We start from the raw sequence: 19619 nt of genomic DNA on the forward strand, positions 1-19619 counted from the left end.
TTTAATATTTTCACTGTTCTGTGGTACAGGGAGAAAAAAGCCCTTACTGTGTTCCCAGAAGCTAGGAGTAAACAACTGATACTGTTAGGCATCCCGAGGGGAGGGAAGCAGTCTGGTGTGCTGCAGTGCTGGCACATACTGGTGAGAAAGGTGCATGGTGTTCAACATATGGGTTGCTGACATGTGCAATACTCTGGTAGCCACATCTCCGTAGTGTTCTTCATGAAGAATTTGTGAACTGCATACATGCAAAGGGGAAGGCAGAGCAAGGATGTTGCATATGCGAGTGCAGATTTCAGCCTTTGGGACAGGGCTTCGGAAAGAAACTGGAAAAATCATTTTTTGCCTGGCTATGGTATGGCTCTTGTTGCTGTGATGGGGAGCAGTCAGCTATGTTTGTAGCACAGTTTAGAGGATTAGCAGGCATTGTCACAGTAAAGTGATATAAAAGTAGTAGTTACTTCATTTTTTTTTAATTAAAAGTTGAGCCATTCACATACTTATTGCAGTCTTTAGTTACAGTAATACCATTTGTGGGTGGGGTTGCTATCTACCCCTCCCCTTTTAAGAACTGTCTAGGCCACAGATATCAAACTCAAGGCCCTTGGACCTGAAGCAGACCTCAAACCAGAATAATTATAGATGAAGGAAGTGACTACACTACCATACTTTTCTAGCAACACGGCCTGCATTTCCTTTTGTGTTGCAGATTGTGGCACTTGCCTGAGTTTTAGTCTTCATACAGCACCTGTGGTATTTGAGCTTATGAACCCTGGTCTAGGCACTTACACAGCCATTATACTACAGTGCAGTCCACCTAGCAGTTGCCAGATAGGTTACATTATAAATAAGATGCTTAGAAAGATAGAGATGGTCAAGTAAAACTGAGGCTAAAGTCCCGGACAGCTTCACAAATGAATTTAGCTCTAAACATGATGTGTGTAAATTTAAATTCTGTTAAGGAGGCCTCTGGGTATGGCTACCCAGGAAAGGCTAGCAACAGTAGCAGTTTTGTTTTCGGTAAAATGAATAATGGACAACACACTTAACACCTGTGAACAGTGTTTAGGATGCACATTATAAAGACAAGTAGCAGATGCGAACTCATTGAGTGGTTACAGCTTTCTTGCCAGAGTTAGAAATCCTCTGACTTTTCTGTTATCTTTTATTTGTAAATGTCAACTTTTTACTGATGTTTTTTTCTAACCAGGTACTGTTTTTTTGAAATTGTTTTATAAAAACATATTGATCTGTGTTAGGAATTGGTTCAAAGGTCGATAGTAGGCAATCAATCCTGTAGACCATGTTCAGCTTAGGTGCTACAATTATTGCAATCCCTAGCCATAAGGGACAGGGGATGGGAGCAGGAGTGAATTCATGGATTCCCTATCCAATTATTGTTCAGGTTATTTTTGAAGAGATTTAGGGAGCTGCTTTTGTTTGATTTTGATGGGAAGCTTATTCCACTGGTTAGGGATTCACTGTAAACTCTCGATCATATCCACATATTTTTTGTTACAATGCAGGTTTAGGTCCCTTGAGCCAATACTTGCAGTGCTTCCAGTTTTGTGAATATGTACAAGACCAAGCATGATAGGATAATTTGCTGCCTTGTAGACCAGACAATGTTGCCATGCAGAAGTCTGTAAGATGCAGAATAGGGTATTGGGGCTTTTAGTTATTCAAGATTTTCTTTGTAAGAAGACATTGGAGATCTTTCTAGTTATGTGATGTATCTAGATGGATATATATCAGAGGGGGGCATTATATATATTACAGTACAGACCTGATGCGGAAGGTGGAATATAGCAGGAGAGTGATGACTTTTGATGTGGATGATATGCCTTTAGTAATCAGATGGGCTAAATAAAAAAAAGATTTCCTACTAATAGTTGTCACTTGGTCAAATAAGAGTTCAGTGTAGATGACTGTGCCCTAGTCTCTAATGACACTATGTACTTTAAAGGGTGTCATTTATGTGGTAAATGCAAGGGTGCTTCTGTTTCTCAGAGGTTAGCATACTGCATTTATTTGCATTTAGCTTTAGACCATAGTCCTGGCACTTATGCTAATGACCACAAGGGCGTTTTTAAGCCTAGCCATGCATCCAAATCTCTGACAAATTCTGATACCCTTGATAACTGTAAGCAGGGGTTTAGGCGATGAACCATTTACAGGTTACCTGTGTCCGTTACCTCCTCTCAGATGTTTATTAGGTTCATAGGTTCATACTAGGCTATCTGCCCTAGGGCATTTATAAGCCTAGCCAGAGTGTGTTTGGCTTTCGCCACCCATTTTAAAACTAATTTTGCTATGCCCTTTTTCGAGGTTAGTATACTGTGCCTCTGTCTAACAGTGACACAGAAGTGATACCCGGGGTAAACCTAAGATCCCCCATCCACTCATCAAGATTCCTCTTGAAGAGAGTCAGTGAGGGACTCTGTCTAACCTGGACTGGGATTTTATTCCAGAGTGAAGGGAGCCTCTGGGTTATGAATCTGTCCCTCCAGCATGTCCTATTTATTTTAGTGCTGAGGTTCAAGTCTCTCGAGCGTGTAGCTCGATGGGATTTGGATTTTCTGAGGTGCAGCATGTCCATTAATTCCGGATTGGACATGGCTTTATACGTCAGGCACAGATCGCCTCAGCAGGCAGTATGCCACTGAGTAGAGCTGGAGTTTCTTTAACTGGGCAGCATATGGCATCTGTTTGAGCCCTTTGATCCTCTTGGTGAGGTACTTTTGGGGTCTTTCCAGTTGCTGCAGGTGTCTGGTAAGGTACATCCCAAAAGGGGCATTGTACTCAATTATGGGCCTGATGAGGGATGAGTAAAGATGAACGATGACCTCCCCTGATCTAGATGTGAATCCCTTCATGATTAGGTGGGCTATATAAAATGTTTTTCTAACCACTTTGGCCACGTGGTTGTCAAATGAGAGATTGCTATCAACTTGGGTCCCCAGGTCCCTGATTACTTCTTCCATACTTAATGGATTACCACCTATGTGGTAATTTGTGGGCACTTTGTTTTTGCCAAAGGGGATGACTATACACTTTTTGGCGTTTAGCTTGAGTCCATGGCTCTGGCACCAGCTGTCTGTTTCTATGAGGCCCTTTTGGAGGATGCTTGTGTCGGCTGGAGAGTCTATTATAGCTCCCAGTTTGAAGTCATCTGCGAACTTGGTCAGCCACAGTCCTTCCGTGTTTGCCTATACCTCCGAGAAATATATACCGAACAGGAGAGGTCCCAGGACTGAGCCTTGTGGGATGCCACTTGTAACTGGCTTGGAGTCTGACATGGCTCCAGCAATTCTAACCATGTGGGTTCTGTCCTTGAGCCAGTATGCAACCCATCTAGTGACATAGGGGTTTATATTTAAGCTGGTGAGCTTATCCATAATGCCCGAGTGGGGTATTGTATCGAAGGCTTTTGTGAGGTCCAGGTAGGCTGTGTGGACCACCTTCCCCTCGTCAATGGCCTTGGTGACTGTTTCAAAGAAATCGACCAGGTTTAAGAGGCAGAATGTGCCCTTAACAAAGCCGAACTGGGTAGGATCCAGTGTCTGTAGGTCCCCAATATCTTTTTTTATGAGGTCCATAATGATCCTTTCCATAGCTTTGCAGACCAAGCTAGTCAGGCTTACAGGGCGATAGTTTCCAGGATCCGTTGAGGCACCACCTTTGTGGAGAGGGACCACTGTTGCTGTACGCCACTCTTTGGGTACATATCCTGTGGTAAGGCTGAGATTGAACAGTAGTTTTATGTTTGGGTTTAGCTCTTCTTCGAGTTCATGTAGGACACAGCCCGGGACACTCGTCTGGTCCCATTGATGCTGTTTTTTGCTTTGGAGAGGGCGGCTCTTACCTGAGCATCTGAGATGTCAGGGGGGCAGCACTCTGCTGGGATAGATATTTGCCCTTGTGGTGGGGAGGGGGGGCGGAGTTTGCACTGAACCTGTCAGCTAGGATGTTGGCAATGTCTGTGGGTTCGGTGTATTTTTTGTCATTTTGGACTAATTCTGAGCATATCTGCGAATTCCCACCCAGGTTCCTTACATAACTAAAGAAAGCCTTGTGATTATCCTTAGTGTCCTGTGCAATTTTTCTGTCGAAGCTGGCCTTAGATGATTTTATGAGTGCCCGTAGTTTTTTGCTAACACTGATCAGAGATGCCTTCCCTTTTTTGGGATTTTGCTCTATCATGTAGTAGCTTCCTCCTTCTATTGTATAGTTTGTTTATGGCTGGGGTCCACCAGACAGGATGCCTGCCTTTGGAGGATTGGTTCTTGGTTTTATTTGGGATTGCATGATCCATGCATTCCTGAAGGTGTTCATAGAATGCGTTTATAAAGGACAGTCTGGGCCCTATTTTCCACAGGCCTGGGGGCCTTGAAGGATTCCACCTCGGTTTTGAGGAATGTGAAATTTGCTTTAGAGAAGTTTTTCACTGTGGTTTTCTGGGCAGGGGGTGGGGTCGGGATGTGAATATCCAGTGAGATTAGTTTATGGTCTGATCTTACCAGTGAGGGATACACTTCTGGTCTGGAGCATAGAGTCCCCATGTTGGTGATGATCAGATCCAGTATGTTTTCCCCTCTTGTGGGAGTGGTAACAAGTTGTTCCATAGCATTTGAGTTTATAAATTCTAGGAACCTTTGAGCTAGGGTGTTGGTGCTAGAGTAATGCTCCCAATCTATGTTTGGGTAGTTGAAGTCGCCCAATATAATGGTGTTTGGAGAGACCTTCATATTTTCCAGTGTTCTCAGGAAGGCTGAGTGGGGTTCCTGGATTTGGTAGGGTGGTCTGTAGCAGGCTATAAACTGGAAGGCAGTTTTACCCACTGTTAGTTGCACATGGATAGTCTCTGATGCTTCGTGCTGTGCCACCAACCTGGAGGTGTGGGTATCTTTGACGAATATTGATACTCCCCCTGCTTTTCTGGATTGGTCCAAGTTTTGGGGCCAAAAAGCATGGTATGAGGTATAACCTGGTAGTGCTGGGGTGCTCTCGGGAGCCTTGAACCAGGTTTCTGTTACTGCACAGATATCGATGTTCTCCATGCTAAGGAGAGTTTCGAGTGCATGCATCTTGAGGTTTAGACTTCTGGCGTTGAGTAGCATTACCCTTAGTTTCTTATCCCTTGTGATACTTATGGAGGTGGGTTTGTCTTTTAAGCCTTGCCTAAAAAAGGCACTATGGGGGTAGCAAGAGCCTTTGCCAATATCCGAAAGCCCAGGGGTGACAGGTGCAAGCCATCCCTAGCGAAGCATCGTGGCTTGTCGAGCATGTCATCCCAGGCTGACAGGCATTGGATCCCCTTTGAATGACACCAATACTTAAGCCAATTGTTGAAATTGATCATCTTGTCTTCATATTGTGGCATCATTCTTGGTGAGGGTAAGATGCTACTCAAGGTCAGGGCCATACCGGCCTGAGCCACATGCTCAGAGAGCTCCTCTATGTCTCTTTTCATGTAGTCTAGGGAGGTACGTCTCAGGTCATTCACTCCAGCATGGACAATGAACGAGTCATATTTGTACTTGCCTTGGAGTGACCTGAGTGCTTGTGTTATGTGGCGGATCCTAGCGCCCGACAGGCAGCTCACCGTGACCTTCTCCTTGTTCAGCCTGGTGAGCGGGACGTCAGTGTGCCTGACGATAGAGTCACCTGACTGTTCGGCACACTGGCTTCGTGAGCTATGTGTTGAATTTGTTTTGTTTTGGGGTAGTGGTTGCTTGGGTGTCTGCTTTGGAGGTCTGTGCTGCTTAGGCAGATTTTTATTTAGAGCCTCCGAGTATGTTTTTGTGTGTTTGGTTTGCTGTCGTGGTAGGTCTATGTGAGACTGGAATTGTAGTGAGTGTGGTTTCCTTCTCCTCCTGACAGGTGTCGCCAGTACTGAGTTGAGAGAGCTTAGCCTCCAGTTTGGCTATATGGTTGCATCTCTCACATTTGTTGGAATTTGTTGGGAGGAGGAGAGGGTTGTCTGTGTATATGAGGCAGTTGTAACATTGCCTCAAGATTTCCAGATTCACCAGCTGGACCGGAGAGGAGATTGACAACTGACCTTTGGGCATGCTAGAATAGTATTGGGAATTCCTTTATAATTGAAAAAAAAAGGGCCAGTGGGGAACATGGTGCTCAAGGAGAGTTTGTGAGGATGTAGTGCTTTTAATTTTTTAGTGCTGACTTATATAATTGCTTTAGTGAGCAAGTGCCAGGTAACTTAAATGCAAAAATGACAAACAGTAACTTTCTTTCAAGTGAAACAAGGAAATAAGTTCAGTAAGCAATGCAGATGTCACTAGGGATCTACAGAAGCGCTGAAAAGCCGCGTTTTAGGTGGAATTAGCATTTCAGGGAAATAACAAGCAAACAAGCATACAAACAAAGCTAGATTCAGCAGGCCTGGATCTAGTCTATGCTACAGCAAACAAGGTGTACCAATTCCAGTAAGAAACAGTTCAGATATGCAGGCACTATAAGCCTTTAACCAGAAATTCCCAGCTCAGAAGGGCAGAGTCCAGCCTCTCCTCCCACAAGAGTGCAGACCACGAACCTTCTTAATGTAAAATAACTGGCCTGAAGCCCAAGTGCTTAAACCAGAACTAATACACTTTTAGAATAACAGACACTCAGCCCTCAATCAGCAGTTCCCATCTTGGAAGGATGTAAGCTACCTGTCCTGCCACCACAGTGCAGGCCACAAACCTTCCTAATGTAAAACAACTGGTCTGAGCCCAAGTGCTTAATCCAAAAGACTTAGAATGATAGCTACACTTTAATCAAGTTACTACCAAGCAGTAATAAATACAATTGAATACTTTAAAGAATGCCTGGATTAGTGCTCAAGTTATACAAACAAAACTAGATTCAGCAGGCCTGGATCTAGTCTATGCTACAGCAAACAAAGTGTACCAATTTAGTAAGAATCAGTACAAATATGCAGGCACTATAAGCCTTTAACCAGAAATTCCCAGCTCAGAAGGGCAGAGTCCAGCCTCTCCTCCCACAAGAGTGCAGACCACGAACCCTCTTAATGTAAAATAACTGGCCTGAAGCCCACCTTACTTTGTATTTGTTACATGAATTAACGAGAGATTTTAGATCCTTGTGGAAGATAGGGGTTCTTCAGGAGAGATGGTGACAACTCAGAGTTTGCAGTGTTGGCAAACTTATCAATCAGAGGCCCTTCATTTCAACTTTGACTCTAGGGAAGTGAAAAGTAGTGGTCTCTGCACATAACCCGAGGGATACCACTGGTGAGGAGTCTTTTATGGGAAGGCATGTCACAAACTCTTGAGTTGGTTCTGTGAATGAGCAGATTTGTTTTCCAACAAATTATGCAGTGGTTTGTAGTCAAATGTGACTTTTTCTGTAATAAATAGTGTGTGGAATAGTATTGAAGGCATTGGCCTGATTTAGAAAGTTGGAGTTAAGCATGATTAATGACTTTGGGACTTCTAGACTTGGAGGCCCAATTATATACCATACCCAGGGTTTAATGTTTTGTCACCTGAATGGAATTTTAGGGCATAAATATATAGAGGATTAGGGCATCTTGCTAAAAAAAAACTGCTGCCAGCTTTGTTCTCCATAGCACTGTATTAGTAGACTCAAGGTGAGAGGTTGCAGTAAGTTAGTCTTGTAATGATAAATTGTTCTGAATTCCTTATTCTGGACCTTGCAGCAGGCATTCTAGTTGTTACAAAGTAGCTATAGGATATCTTGACCAGAAACTCTGGTTAGTCCCAGTTGGCATTTCTTGCATCATTAAAATTGACAAGATTTTATTACATATCATAATTTTATTACATATTTATAACATAAGGGTTGGGAGGGTGGCCTAAGGGTTGGGAGGGTGGCCTAATGGTTAAGTTGTTTGCCTTACAAACACAAGGTGCAGGGTTTGAGTCTCGCAAGGGATAATTGGCTAGGCTTACAATGGCCCGCCAGGGCAGTTAGCTTAGTACTAATCTATGAATCTATGAATATCCATTCATCCACAGCCCCTTTTTCCCATTTTTGCACACAGGGTCAGGATCAACAGTGGCAATCATCTAGAGCCAAGGTTCACACTGGTAGGTGACATGAGGGTACAACAAATGCTCCATAGGGGATTTTTCATCACATGTAGGCTATTTAATGAGATGTTGGTTTCTTTTTGCAGACTTCAAAATAAAAAACATGGAGTGGCACAGCATCAGATTAGTAAGGGTAAGTACCACGGGGTCCACAAAGCCCTTTATTGAGAGATGTAAGGGTAATATTTGTCATGTTATCGCAGGGAGGTAATTTGTTAAACCTACAGATTCAGAATTGGGTCCTTTGCAGTGAAGTTTTCTAGCGGCCGGAAAGTTTGATGGTGATTTTTTGGGTTCACATACATTCAAGTAGAGTGAGTTCTTGCAGTTGGTTTTAAGTTGTTATGGAGCTTTAACATATGAAAACAGAATAGATGTTTGCATTGAAATGTACTTCATTTCTTTAATGCTGTATGTCTTTAACAGATTATGACAAAAATGTTACTCTCTTCAGAACTGACAAATGCTTTCAACCATTTTATTGAAGGTTTAGCGTCACTGCAACAGTGCAAAGCCGTAAGTTCATGAGGTTTAATGCCAGGAAGAGTAGAGCAATGCATTTTGTTAAAAACGACTCTGCCTTATAAGCCCGATATCTGACAACCATGGCTTAGGTTTCAAGCATTATCTCAAGGGGTAATGAAATGTTAGTGAATTTATGCAATATCTTATGCTGCTTCTCAAGTTATGGCATAAAAGTTTTGCTTCCACTATATAAATGTACAGTGAGGCCCATTATTAAATACTGAGAGAATTGTTTTTTTTGTGTGTGTGTGAAGAAGTTAGAGCATGTGCAGAAGACATTCACAAGAATGCTTGTTGGAGTTGAGACATTATGCATACAAAGAACATCTGATATTCTCCTTTTGCTGTATTTCTTATGTTACAGGCTAGTATGGGGATGTCTGATTCTTATTTATAAATGTCTTATGACAATAACTACTACACTGGGTATCCACTTTTTAAAACACTGAGCAGCGGGTAATTGGTATCATTGTTATAGCTAGCTTATAACTTTAGCGCTCATTTTCATTTTAGGGCTGAAAGACTCTGGAATAATTTATCATTGCATGTGAGTTGTGTATGGAGTAGGCAGCATTTTGGACACTTGGGTGGGGAATAGTGTACAAACCAGGTTCATCATGTGGCAATTGTGAATGGCTCTAGTGGGCTTCTGAGTTTGCAATTCTTAACATTAAACATTGACATTTTAAATATCAGAACAACTGAAGTATCTTATTCATGGTATGCTAAAACAGGATTGTGTGGGGTATATAGCACTGGAAGCAGTGGAACTGTATGTAGACATGCTCTTGGTTACCAATAAACATTTTCTTATGCTATAAACTTGTCCTCAATTTTTTTTAGGTAAAGGACAGAGGACCAGAAGCTACTCGAAGATTCTTTAATTGGTTTTATTGGTGCATCAATTTGGGGGCTATCGTTTCCTTGGGAGTCATTTCATACATCCAGCAGAACATAAGCTTCTTTATTGGATATGTCATCCCAACTGTCTGTATTGGGATTTCCTTCCTTGTCTTTCTCTGCAGTAGGAGAGCTTTTATCAATAAACCACCTGATGGTAGTGCCTTCACCGAAATGACAAAGATTATTGCATATTCCTGTTGTTCAAGGGCTCACAAACAAACACAAAATGGTCACAGGTATCTGAATCACTGCTTTTATTTTTGTACCTTTCTTTGTAACCTGTAGTATATGTACATCGAAACAATTTTTTTTCTTTTGTTTTTTTATCTTTGCTGAATTGAATTTCTTTTGAAATACTGAACAAAATCAGCAGTCTGAAATGGGCCGATTTAATAATAGAAGAAAATGCATTAAAATTACTTTTTGTTACAAAAGCTGTATAACTGTTAGACATTGAAAAACTAATATGCAACTTAGTTGAGAAGCAGTCGCAATAACATAAATGACTAATGAAAGCTGATTTTAGTCACTGCCACATCTTTCAGTTTCGGCATTGTTCAAAGCTGCTGTGTAGGCGACAAAAGTCTGTTTTCAGTAAAGCGTTGTGGAATGTAACACAGCTTTATATACAGGCAATGTGTCTGCAGACAGCCTGAATAAATGGCAGCATTTCAAAACTGTTCCAAAGACACAGTCATTGTAGATGGAGATTTGTTTTAATATGCTACAATATACTGGTGCATAGCTAGAATTATTTTAACAGTATCCTAAGTAGGCGCACGCTCCATTTTTCCATACATACCACTTTTCTGGAGCGATGCCACTATTCCCTCCAGATGTCAGAAGAAAGGAAGAGTGTCTAGGATACACATTTTCTGGATTCCTATGACAAAGTGTTAGTTTTATAATGCTTTTTGCTTACTGCTTTAATCAGCACAAAATGTTTTTACAACATACTGAAAGATAATGAAGATTTAGCAATCGCTTCAGTAACTGCAACCATTTTGCGGAGTTTTAGATGTTGCCTTATGTGTATATATATTATGCCTCTAGAACTTTTCCTTATGCAGCTAATATTGCCTGTGAATACAGTATACAACACATCTAAAGAATCGCTATAGATGACAGACTGCAAGAGCTATGGGTATTCTGGAGGATGAGCTATATACCATCAAGGAAAATGATAGCAGAGTACCGGAATCTGGATACACAGAGAGGGGGAACTTACTGAAAGAGAAAAGAGATGCAAGACATGCTGTAATGTGTTGTCTCCCTTTAAATACTTTTACAGGCAGTGTTATAATACTATTATAATACAGGCAGTGTTGTCAGACAAAATAATGCCTTCTGCGAATGTGCAGGAAAAATTATAACACAATGAACGTAAAACAGACAGAACACCTATCCTGAAAGGACTGAAATATTCAACAATGAATGCATACAAAATAACCCATCCCGAAACGTTGACAGTAACCTAGAAAGAGCAAAAGGTTACGAAACCGGCTAGGATGCTGCAACAGCTGCAGTAGTGTAGACCGCATAATGGACATACTGTGCGGGGATGTGCAGTACACCGGGGAGCATCAGGGTGCTTGCATTACGGGATCGGCACTCCAGACAGCCCAGTCGGGACAGTGTATACCTGCCTGCACAGAGAGGTCTGTTTCACTTTTGATACAAGCAGCTGCTATACTGTCGGGCGGACTCTGGTGATAGTAAATAAAAAAAAAAAATAAAGTTTGACCAAAAAATAACGATGCTGCAATCGTCTGCTATAGCACACAGTGGTGCTTTACAATACAGCAAGAAATCCCGATCTAAGGCATTATAGAAAGTGGGATGAAGGTGCATAATGGCGAAAACTTTATAAATGTTACTCTTACAAAATGTGCAAGTTGATGTAATGTTTTGCATGATTTGTCTGCATGGAGACATTGAGTTTGAGCTCTCCCAATAGCTAGGAAGCAGCAAACAGCTGCTGTAGTGTAGACCGCATAATGGACATACCGTGCGGTGATGTGCAGTACACTGGGGAGCATCAGGGTGCTTACATTACGGGATCGGCACTCCAGACAGCCCAGTCGGGACAGTGTATACCTGCCTGCACGGAGAGGTCTGTTTCACTTTTGATACGAGCAGCTGCTATACTGTCGGGCAGACGCTGGTGATAGTAAATAAAAAAAAAAAAAAAATTTGAATGTTTAACAGGCTGCAAGAGTAGGTTAGAGACATAAAAAATTAAAAATGGAAGCCCATTTGTGGCTTAGTTGTTTTACTTGTCATTCTAGTAAAAAAAAAAATGACATACTACAATTTTAGAACAAGGTTCACATGATGAAAGGGAAGGGAACTGTATAAAACATATATTATTCTATTAGGAATCTATAGTCTGAAATGTAGTACATTAATGATAGCTGGGTCTGAATGTTAAACATAGCGGAAACTTAATAGAATACAAAGTTATGCATTAGCACGATTTTTAGGATTTTTTTACATAAAAATTAATAATGGTTTGCCAAAATATGAGGCCGAAGGCTGAACATTTCGCAATAATCAGGACAGTTGAAAAGTATCAGCGGCACATAAAAATTTGTACTTACCGAGGAGGTTATTCTGCCTGTGTAAATACTTCTCTTAAATAAAGGATCGGAACCACAGCAGGGTTGTGTTCTTTTTCCCAAGGGAAGGAAAATAGTGGTGGGAAAGGTGATATTTAAAGAGCTGAAGGTAGGGAAGTGGGTGTGTATGCTAACGTCACACTGAGGGTGGTACTATGGTAACCAGACTGAGAGCGGGACGCTCCTGGAGTAAAAACAGTGAAATTTGTAAAAAACTAAGGGGGAAGGTGCAGAAAGAGTGACACAGATGCGTTTTATACTAGTTAAAGTATGCATTGGTGGAAAAAAAAATGAAGTGTTCTGGGACTTGCATCTTTGACACTCTCCCTTTAAGTGTAGTACTTCTGTTAAATACAATACAGTAATATTGATTCCTGCAGCATCCTGAAATAGTGCACATTTTTTCTAAATCTGGTGTGTAGAAAGTAGTTTTTTTTTTTTGTTCAGACTTGATTGCATGGGTGGAATTGTCCTGTCATCCAGACTGAAAAAAATACTTGAACTTTATTATTGAGGCTGTTTATTTCTTCCATTGCATTGCTTAGGCAGAAGCATGCTGTGATCGTATTACCCAAGTTGCCTCACTTCTCCTTGTTGTTCCTTGGAGCCTTGTATAAATTATCTAGTCTTTCAATATTGATAGGAAGCTCTTTTCCAGCCATATTTATTTATTTAACATTTTTTACCGGGAAAGTCCGACTTGGAACAAAGCCAATTTTCAGCTTATGCCTGGGGAGAAATGCTCCAGATGGATGTCTTTGTAACGTGGGAGGAAACTGGAGTACTGGAGAAAACCCACACAAATGCAGGGAGGACATGGAGACTACTCATAGAAGGCACTCCAGCTGAGAATTGAACCGGAGCTGCACCACTGCGTCGTTCATATTGTTCAGTGAACTGCAGGTGTCTAGTGTCCTTTCTGTTTGGTGGAATATCAGAAGGTACTTTTAATGATGGAGCCCCACACCAATTTTTGGCTTGCTTAATGTTTCTGCTTTTCTCTAGCATATCTTCTCTTCCTTTGTTTTGTTACAGCTCACACATTCGTATTTCCATGTGTTGCTGCAAAAATGCTATAAGTTTCCTATGGGCATCACACTTTTCTCCTGGTAAGCCACACAGATTGACTATTTGCTGAGTTTTGGCAGAATTCTGAATGCAGTGTTTCCTCACAAGGAGTAATTGTAAATATTTGTATCCAAAAGTAGTGAATCATGATTTAGTAAAACTAGGATTGCTGAGCAGTAATCATCTTGTGGCTCAGTTTCCCCCACTGTACATCTGCCAGATTAAAAAAAGTAAGCTATGCTGTTGAGCCACAGAGCAGTGTTGTACTTGGAGGAGGTTTGCAGCCCAAGTACGCTTTCAAGAAGAAATGGCAAGAAAATGCAGCTGCATGCTGCTGTAGATAGCTTGTACAATATGTACCATCTGTAATATTTCAGAAATGCTTCTTTGGAGAAGAATTGTGAAGCAACCACTTGGTGTAGAACACCCTTTTACAAAATATTACTAACCCAACCTAATGTATATGTTCAGGACTTCTTTCCCCTAACTGTTATTGAAGGAAGTTAAGCCACTTGTGGGTAATAAATGGAGCTACCATCCAGACTGTCTGCTCACGTGGGGACTGTACCAAACCATTCTTGCAGAGAGAGTTCATACTTTGGACAGAAGTTTTCTGCGGTACTTGCCTATAACACTGACTGTGTGAGATTACAACCCAAGCTGCATGACTGTCCCTCCCTCCTTCCCTCACTAAAATCTTTTGTCTTCACCTCCACCAAGTGCTGTAAGTATAGGCACTGTACATCACAGAGTAGTAGCTGTACTTATTTAGTTCTAAACCGTTTGCTGAGATTGTCACAGATACCTCCCTCAGAGTCAGATTGATAGGAATTACAGCTTGATTACCAAAGGATGACCCACCAGCATACCTATTTGCCATAGTAGCCATTCATCGCCATAGTAGCCATTCACCGCCTCTTTCTGAATTACTGTACATCGCTTATCAGAAGTGGTGGAGTTTGTGAACCCTTGGGTTTAACCTTCTTGCACCATCTCTGGCAAACCTCCAGATAATCACACTTTTTCCTGACCTTGAGTAGTCGTATTGCTCTATATCTGCTAGAAAATAAGGATTATAGTCTGTATTCCTTTGTTGAACTACAATCTCTTCTGTGTTCCTTATTTTTTTTTTCATGTGTGCAACCGTATATATATTTTAGCCCTTCATGATAAGTGCAGCATTAATTGTGGTGTAATTTTCTAATTTTTACTTTAAATGATATTATAGTGAAGGTAAATGGTGAGGGTGCTACATGAATGTTGAAACAGGAGGTTACTTCACTCAAGTAATTTACAAGTCCGAATTTACTATAGATCGGTAGCATCATACTGTTTTTCCTGTAAAGCAGTGCACTTTGTAGCTACACACCAGACTATCCATTCTGCTGAATCTGTTACTGCAAACCTGCTTCACCTGTGTTATATGCAGTGCAGAATGTGTTTCTACTGGAGTACCGGTTGTTTTATATCTTTCTATTTCCCCACTACACTGAATTCTGAAACTGAATTTGAAAATGTTACTTTCCTCCATATGTTAAATCTTCCTTTTTGTACACCTCATCCAATTTACTTCGCTATGCTCTTTTATTTTTTAACCCAGTTTCTCTGCATCTTCTTTCAGCCATTTTACTGCACTCTATTCTCTCATGGAACTCAGTATCTCTGTCTGTACTTACCTCAGTTCTACTGTGCTGTACAAAATATTCCTAGCATCTCTGTCACCACTCACAGCAGCCAAGTGACTCCTCTATGAACACTGTGTATAAAAGCCTAAACCAAGATGCCACTGTAAAAAAGAAAAACGTACCTTGTACTGTAGTAGCACTTTTATTTGTTGATTTGTTGCGAGTAGTCTCTCTACTTAGTTGATGCTAATGTTCAAGATATCCTGTTTCTTTTCTCTCTCTTGGTTCAGTAGCCATGACTACCTACTTATCTCTGTAACATGCTGCTTGTTCTCTAACCATTAACTAGTAATTGTTAGTACTGTTTTTTATAAGATTTGTACACTTTTTCATACTATAACTTTGTGTAAACTAAATGTATGTATGTATTTTATGTGATGCTTTTCTCCCTAGGCTACCACTGAAAGGGGATCTTATGCCCAATTGGACTATCCTGGTAAACAAATGCTAACGAAAGAAAGAAAGATATAAGCAAATTGCCCCAGTTATTGTACACCTGCTATTTTAATTAAATCTGGGGAAGAAAAGTGAGAGTCTCATGCAAAAGTATAGAGATCAACACACACACATTAAAAAAAAAAAAATCCTTTATTTATATGCGGCTTCACCAAATGACAAGTGGGTTCCATACAAGTACTATACTCAAAGAACTTGAAATAGTCCTTCATGTATGCATTGCAACACTTCAGCGATGCATTTCGACTTACTGACCCTATTCTATTGTGGCAGTTGATTAATAAAAAGCTTCATATACTTTTTATTAAGGATGAGTCCACATCAACATAAGGATAGTCTGAGGATACATCCAAATACTTGACTGGATACATGCATACAAATATTTCAAGCACAGGCATTAATGCCCTTCTAGCTTGCCAAGATACCAAAACACTTGTTCCCATAATAAGTGTCCAGGCTGTTCTTAAAAATACTTGCTTTAATGTAATTTGGTACTCTGTTCCACGCATCAACTGTTCTGTTAGAGATCCAATTAGTACACTTCTCATTCCTGTAGAAACTTCTACATAGGTTGTCTGATGATTCTCTAGTATGTTTTGACAACCCCATACATTCCCAGAGGTAGTTGTCTCTAAATGTCCTATATACCTTAATAAGATCTCCTTTTAGATATCTGTAAGAGACATTGTACAAGTTTAGATATTTTAGTTTTTCATTACAACTTAAATTTTCACATCCATGTATGCTCTTGGAATATTTCCGCTGTACTCTTTCCAGTTTACTCATGCTTGTTTTCTTATAGGGTTTCCATTTTGTTATTCCATACTCAAGTTTGGGTCTAATGCAACTAACAAACAATGACTTCATCATTTTTGATTTCCTAGACTTTATCAATATTTTATTTTATTTTTATTTTTATTTTTACTATAGTTATATAACTGTCATTAACCAGTTGGTTGATATGATTAGAAAAACTCCTAGCTGAATTTATTTGTTTATCCAGGTCCTTAAATGAGTCTACAGTTTTAATCACTGTATGCTGTTAAATATTCACCTTTCAATTTATGTATCCCAAATCTCATATGCTTAGTTTTTGATGCGTTTATTAGTATATTATTCTCCTGTGCCCAAATGGTCAATTTAGTCAAGTTGTTTTGCAGACATGCCTATCTGTAACGTGTGTACTCAGTTTACCCAATTTCAGGTCGTCTGCATCTAGACTGTAGAATACCTCAGATGAAAAAGATAGGTCTGAAAGATACAATCTAAACAAGTAAGGGCTTAGGACAGAGCCCTGTGGGATGCTCTGACTGTGACCATGGATTTCACCTGTCCAGTTGCTGTATGATACGTGTCATGTCCTGTTTGTGAACCATGCAGCTATCTGTCTTATGAAGAGTACATCAATACGTAGTTCTACTAATTTATTGATCAGTGTTTTGTGTATGACCCTGTCAAATGCTGAAGTTAAACCCTATATAAATAGCATCACAGCAAAATTTTTCTTTCATAGCTTTTATTATATTGTTATAGAACATCATGTTACAGGTGGAAATAGATCTATTTTCAACATATGCATGCTGATGTAGGGTTTTAAGTCACAACCTATCCAGTTTTGACAATAACTTATCCAATATTACCTTCTCCATTATTTTTCCGCAACCTGAAAGTAGACTTAAGGGTCCGTATGACTCTGGGTTTGCCTACTCCCCTTTCCCTTTCCCTTAAAGGCAGGTTTAATAATTGCATGTCTCCAATCGTGAGGAATCTCCCCATATTTGTATGACCTAGTGGATAATAGATAATGGTACCACAAGTTCTTGCTGAAGAGTTCAGGTTATTGTTATTAATTCCATCTCCTCCCTGTGCTTTGTTTGGATCCAGTTTGCGCAGCTGTTTTTCATTATAATCTGATTTGATTCCAGTATTTGTGGTTACCTGGATGTGACTAGGACAATTTAGCGCCCCTTTTGTGGCGCCAAAATGTTTTTCATAAGATTTTGTAAGTATATCTATATTCTGTTGTGTCTGAGGATGAATTTTAGAATCTACACACAATTTATCAATTTGTGTGTTTTTACTGCTTCCACATCTTACGTATCTATAAAATGGTTTCCTATTATGCTCAGTATCTCAGTGCATGCACAGTGGTGCAGTTATTGAAGTCTATGGCTGTATCACTACACTATCCCTGTACTGTTATCAGCAGACTCGAAAATCAATGAAACTCTATGTAATTAAATCAAAAGGTGCTTTAACGAAGTATTAGTTTAAGGGTGTGCACACGTATGCCACCAGCTTATTTTACATTTTTTATTTTTTATATTTTTTCCTCTAACAGATTTGTTTTTCAATTGAATTGTACAGGTTATATTTCACATTAAAGATGGGAAAAGTTTTGAAATGATTTATTGTGGTCTCATTTTTTATATCACCAAAATCTAGCATTTTAACAGAGGTGTGTACACTTTTTATATCCAGTGTATGTATGACTCTGCTGATACTTAAAGGGTTATGGCCACTGATACTGTTTTTAGGAGGATGGCAGCATGGCTGTGTTTTAAGAACCTCCCAGGTGTTATAAAAAGAGATTTTAAATTCTCCTTTGGACAGACTTAGTTTTTAGCTTCTCTGCTGTAGAGGTGATTAAAAAGTGTGATGAAAGGAGTAAGCTGATTCAGGTAATCTCTTTTAAGATTTTTCAGTCTTCATTTTCTTAGTTTTCCAAGGGATTCTTTAACTCATCTAGTTTTGGAAAGAAAAAATAAAACCTTCTCAACAAAGTACAGGTAAACAGACTATTAAAGATCAAATTTAAATTTGTGAAACAAACTTTTGCTTTCATATAATAAAGTGTTTGCAGGCATGCTTAAGCATGTGAACACTTTTTGGTGTGAAAGTAAAAGATCACTTTGAAACATTTAAAATGAAGTGTAGTTAAAAAGTTTTCTTCAGAATGTAGAAGACTAAATGTACACGGCCATGTTTATAGTGTTAATATTAATGGTAACCATTTGAAATGTTGGGACCTGCTAGAGCAAGTCTTATAATACAGAGACTGACTAGCCAAAAGAACGGATTTACATATACTAAGTCCGAGATGCCATTTCTTGGAATATTCCCTATTATCTGAGGTATGGTGATCTCTGAGTTGCTATATACAAGTTCCTGGGGTGCAGGCATGCAGGAGAGGCTTGCCACCCCTCCCTGCAAAAAAGAAGTTTTAAGGAGATGAGCGATTTTTCAAAATTCGCTCTTTTATGTTTTCAGTATTTTTTTTTTCCAGCTTGACATTTTGAATGCCAACATTTCAGTAGGGAGCCTTATTCATAGGTGGGCAAGAGCCAGTTGCATCACTTGGGGTTCCAGTTGTAATTGCACTGGATTAGCATGGGTAGGTAATTGTGAATTAAGATATATAATTGCCAAACAATTACATTAACAGTTTGGCAGAAAATTAAGTAACGGTTAGGCATGAAGTAGTGAAAAATTGTTACTTTTATTTGTTTATTTTTTACCACACCTCCCCACACACACCTTTGAAGGAGCCCTGTCTGGTGGCTCCTCTACTTGGATAATTTAGCCAGTTTCTGTATGGGAGGAAACTGGGAATCTCCAGATAGGCAAGTCTCATTGCCCATGTGTTTCTGCCCATGAAGCCCTACTGGTTCATCCATTCCTGAATGTCAAGAGTCAAGTGTTTGAGAGCAGGTCAGGTAGACACTTCTTCATAATGGCTTATACTAGGCTGCCTGCCTGCCTGCATATGGAAAGTGACTGCCTGTTTGGGAGAAAGAGATGAACGTGTTCCCACATACACCTCAATTCAGCAGGGAAGTAGTCTAGTGAGACTAATCTATCCTAAATAAAACAAAGGACAAGCCAACATGTCCACTGTTGGTGGGTGATATAGCTAGCCACCACTAGGTGCCACCAGAAGTGTTCTCCCACTCCATCAGAGGATGGGTGAGTTAGTGGCTGCTCAAGCTCATCTTCCTCCACCAGTTCTTTCAGATGACCATGCCACTAATCAAACTCTAATCACTTTGTCTTTGGAGGTTCATCCATTTCTTACCACATGACTGGGAGAACCAGTACTTTTTATGGTATTTTAAAATATAATAATTTGCATGTTATGTGCTTGAGCAACAGCAGTATACTAATTACAGTGATAGTGCATGATAAGTAGATCATACAAACAGATCTAATGCAGAAGTAATGCAGATGTCTTATTTCAGCAGCACGTTTAATTTGCGTCCAGTCATTGTGTTGTATTTCTTCAA

The 19619-nt window shown here is 40.0% G+C and overlaps 1 protein-coding gene across 1 annotated transcript in view; it reads left to right on the top strand.

Annotated features, from left to right (window-relative positions):
- The window catches only part of SLC15A4 (solute carrier family 15 member 4), a 1071506-nt gene that overhangs the window by 222315 nt on the left and 829572 nt on the right, over window positions 1–19619 (top strand). Inside the window, exon 2 of the mRNA XM_044068344.1 lies at window positions 9450–9745. Within this exon, the coding sequence (XP_043924279.1) occupies window positions 9450–9745 (296 nt within the window). The remainder of the gene's footprint in view (window positions 1–9449; window positions 9746–19619) is intronic.

This window comes from Protopterus annectens, chromosome 4.part0 (genome assembly GCF_019279795.1).
Source record: "Protopterus annectens isolate FY-2018-M chromosome 4.part0, PAN1.0, whole genome shotgun sequence".
NCBI lineage: Eukaryota > Metazoa > Chordata > Ceratodontiformes > Protopteridae > Protopterus > Protopterus annectens.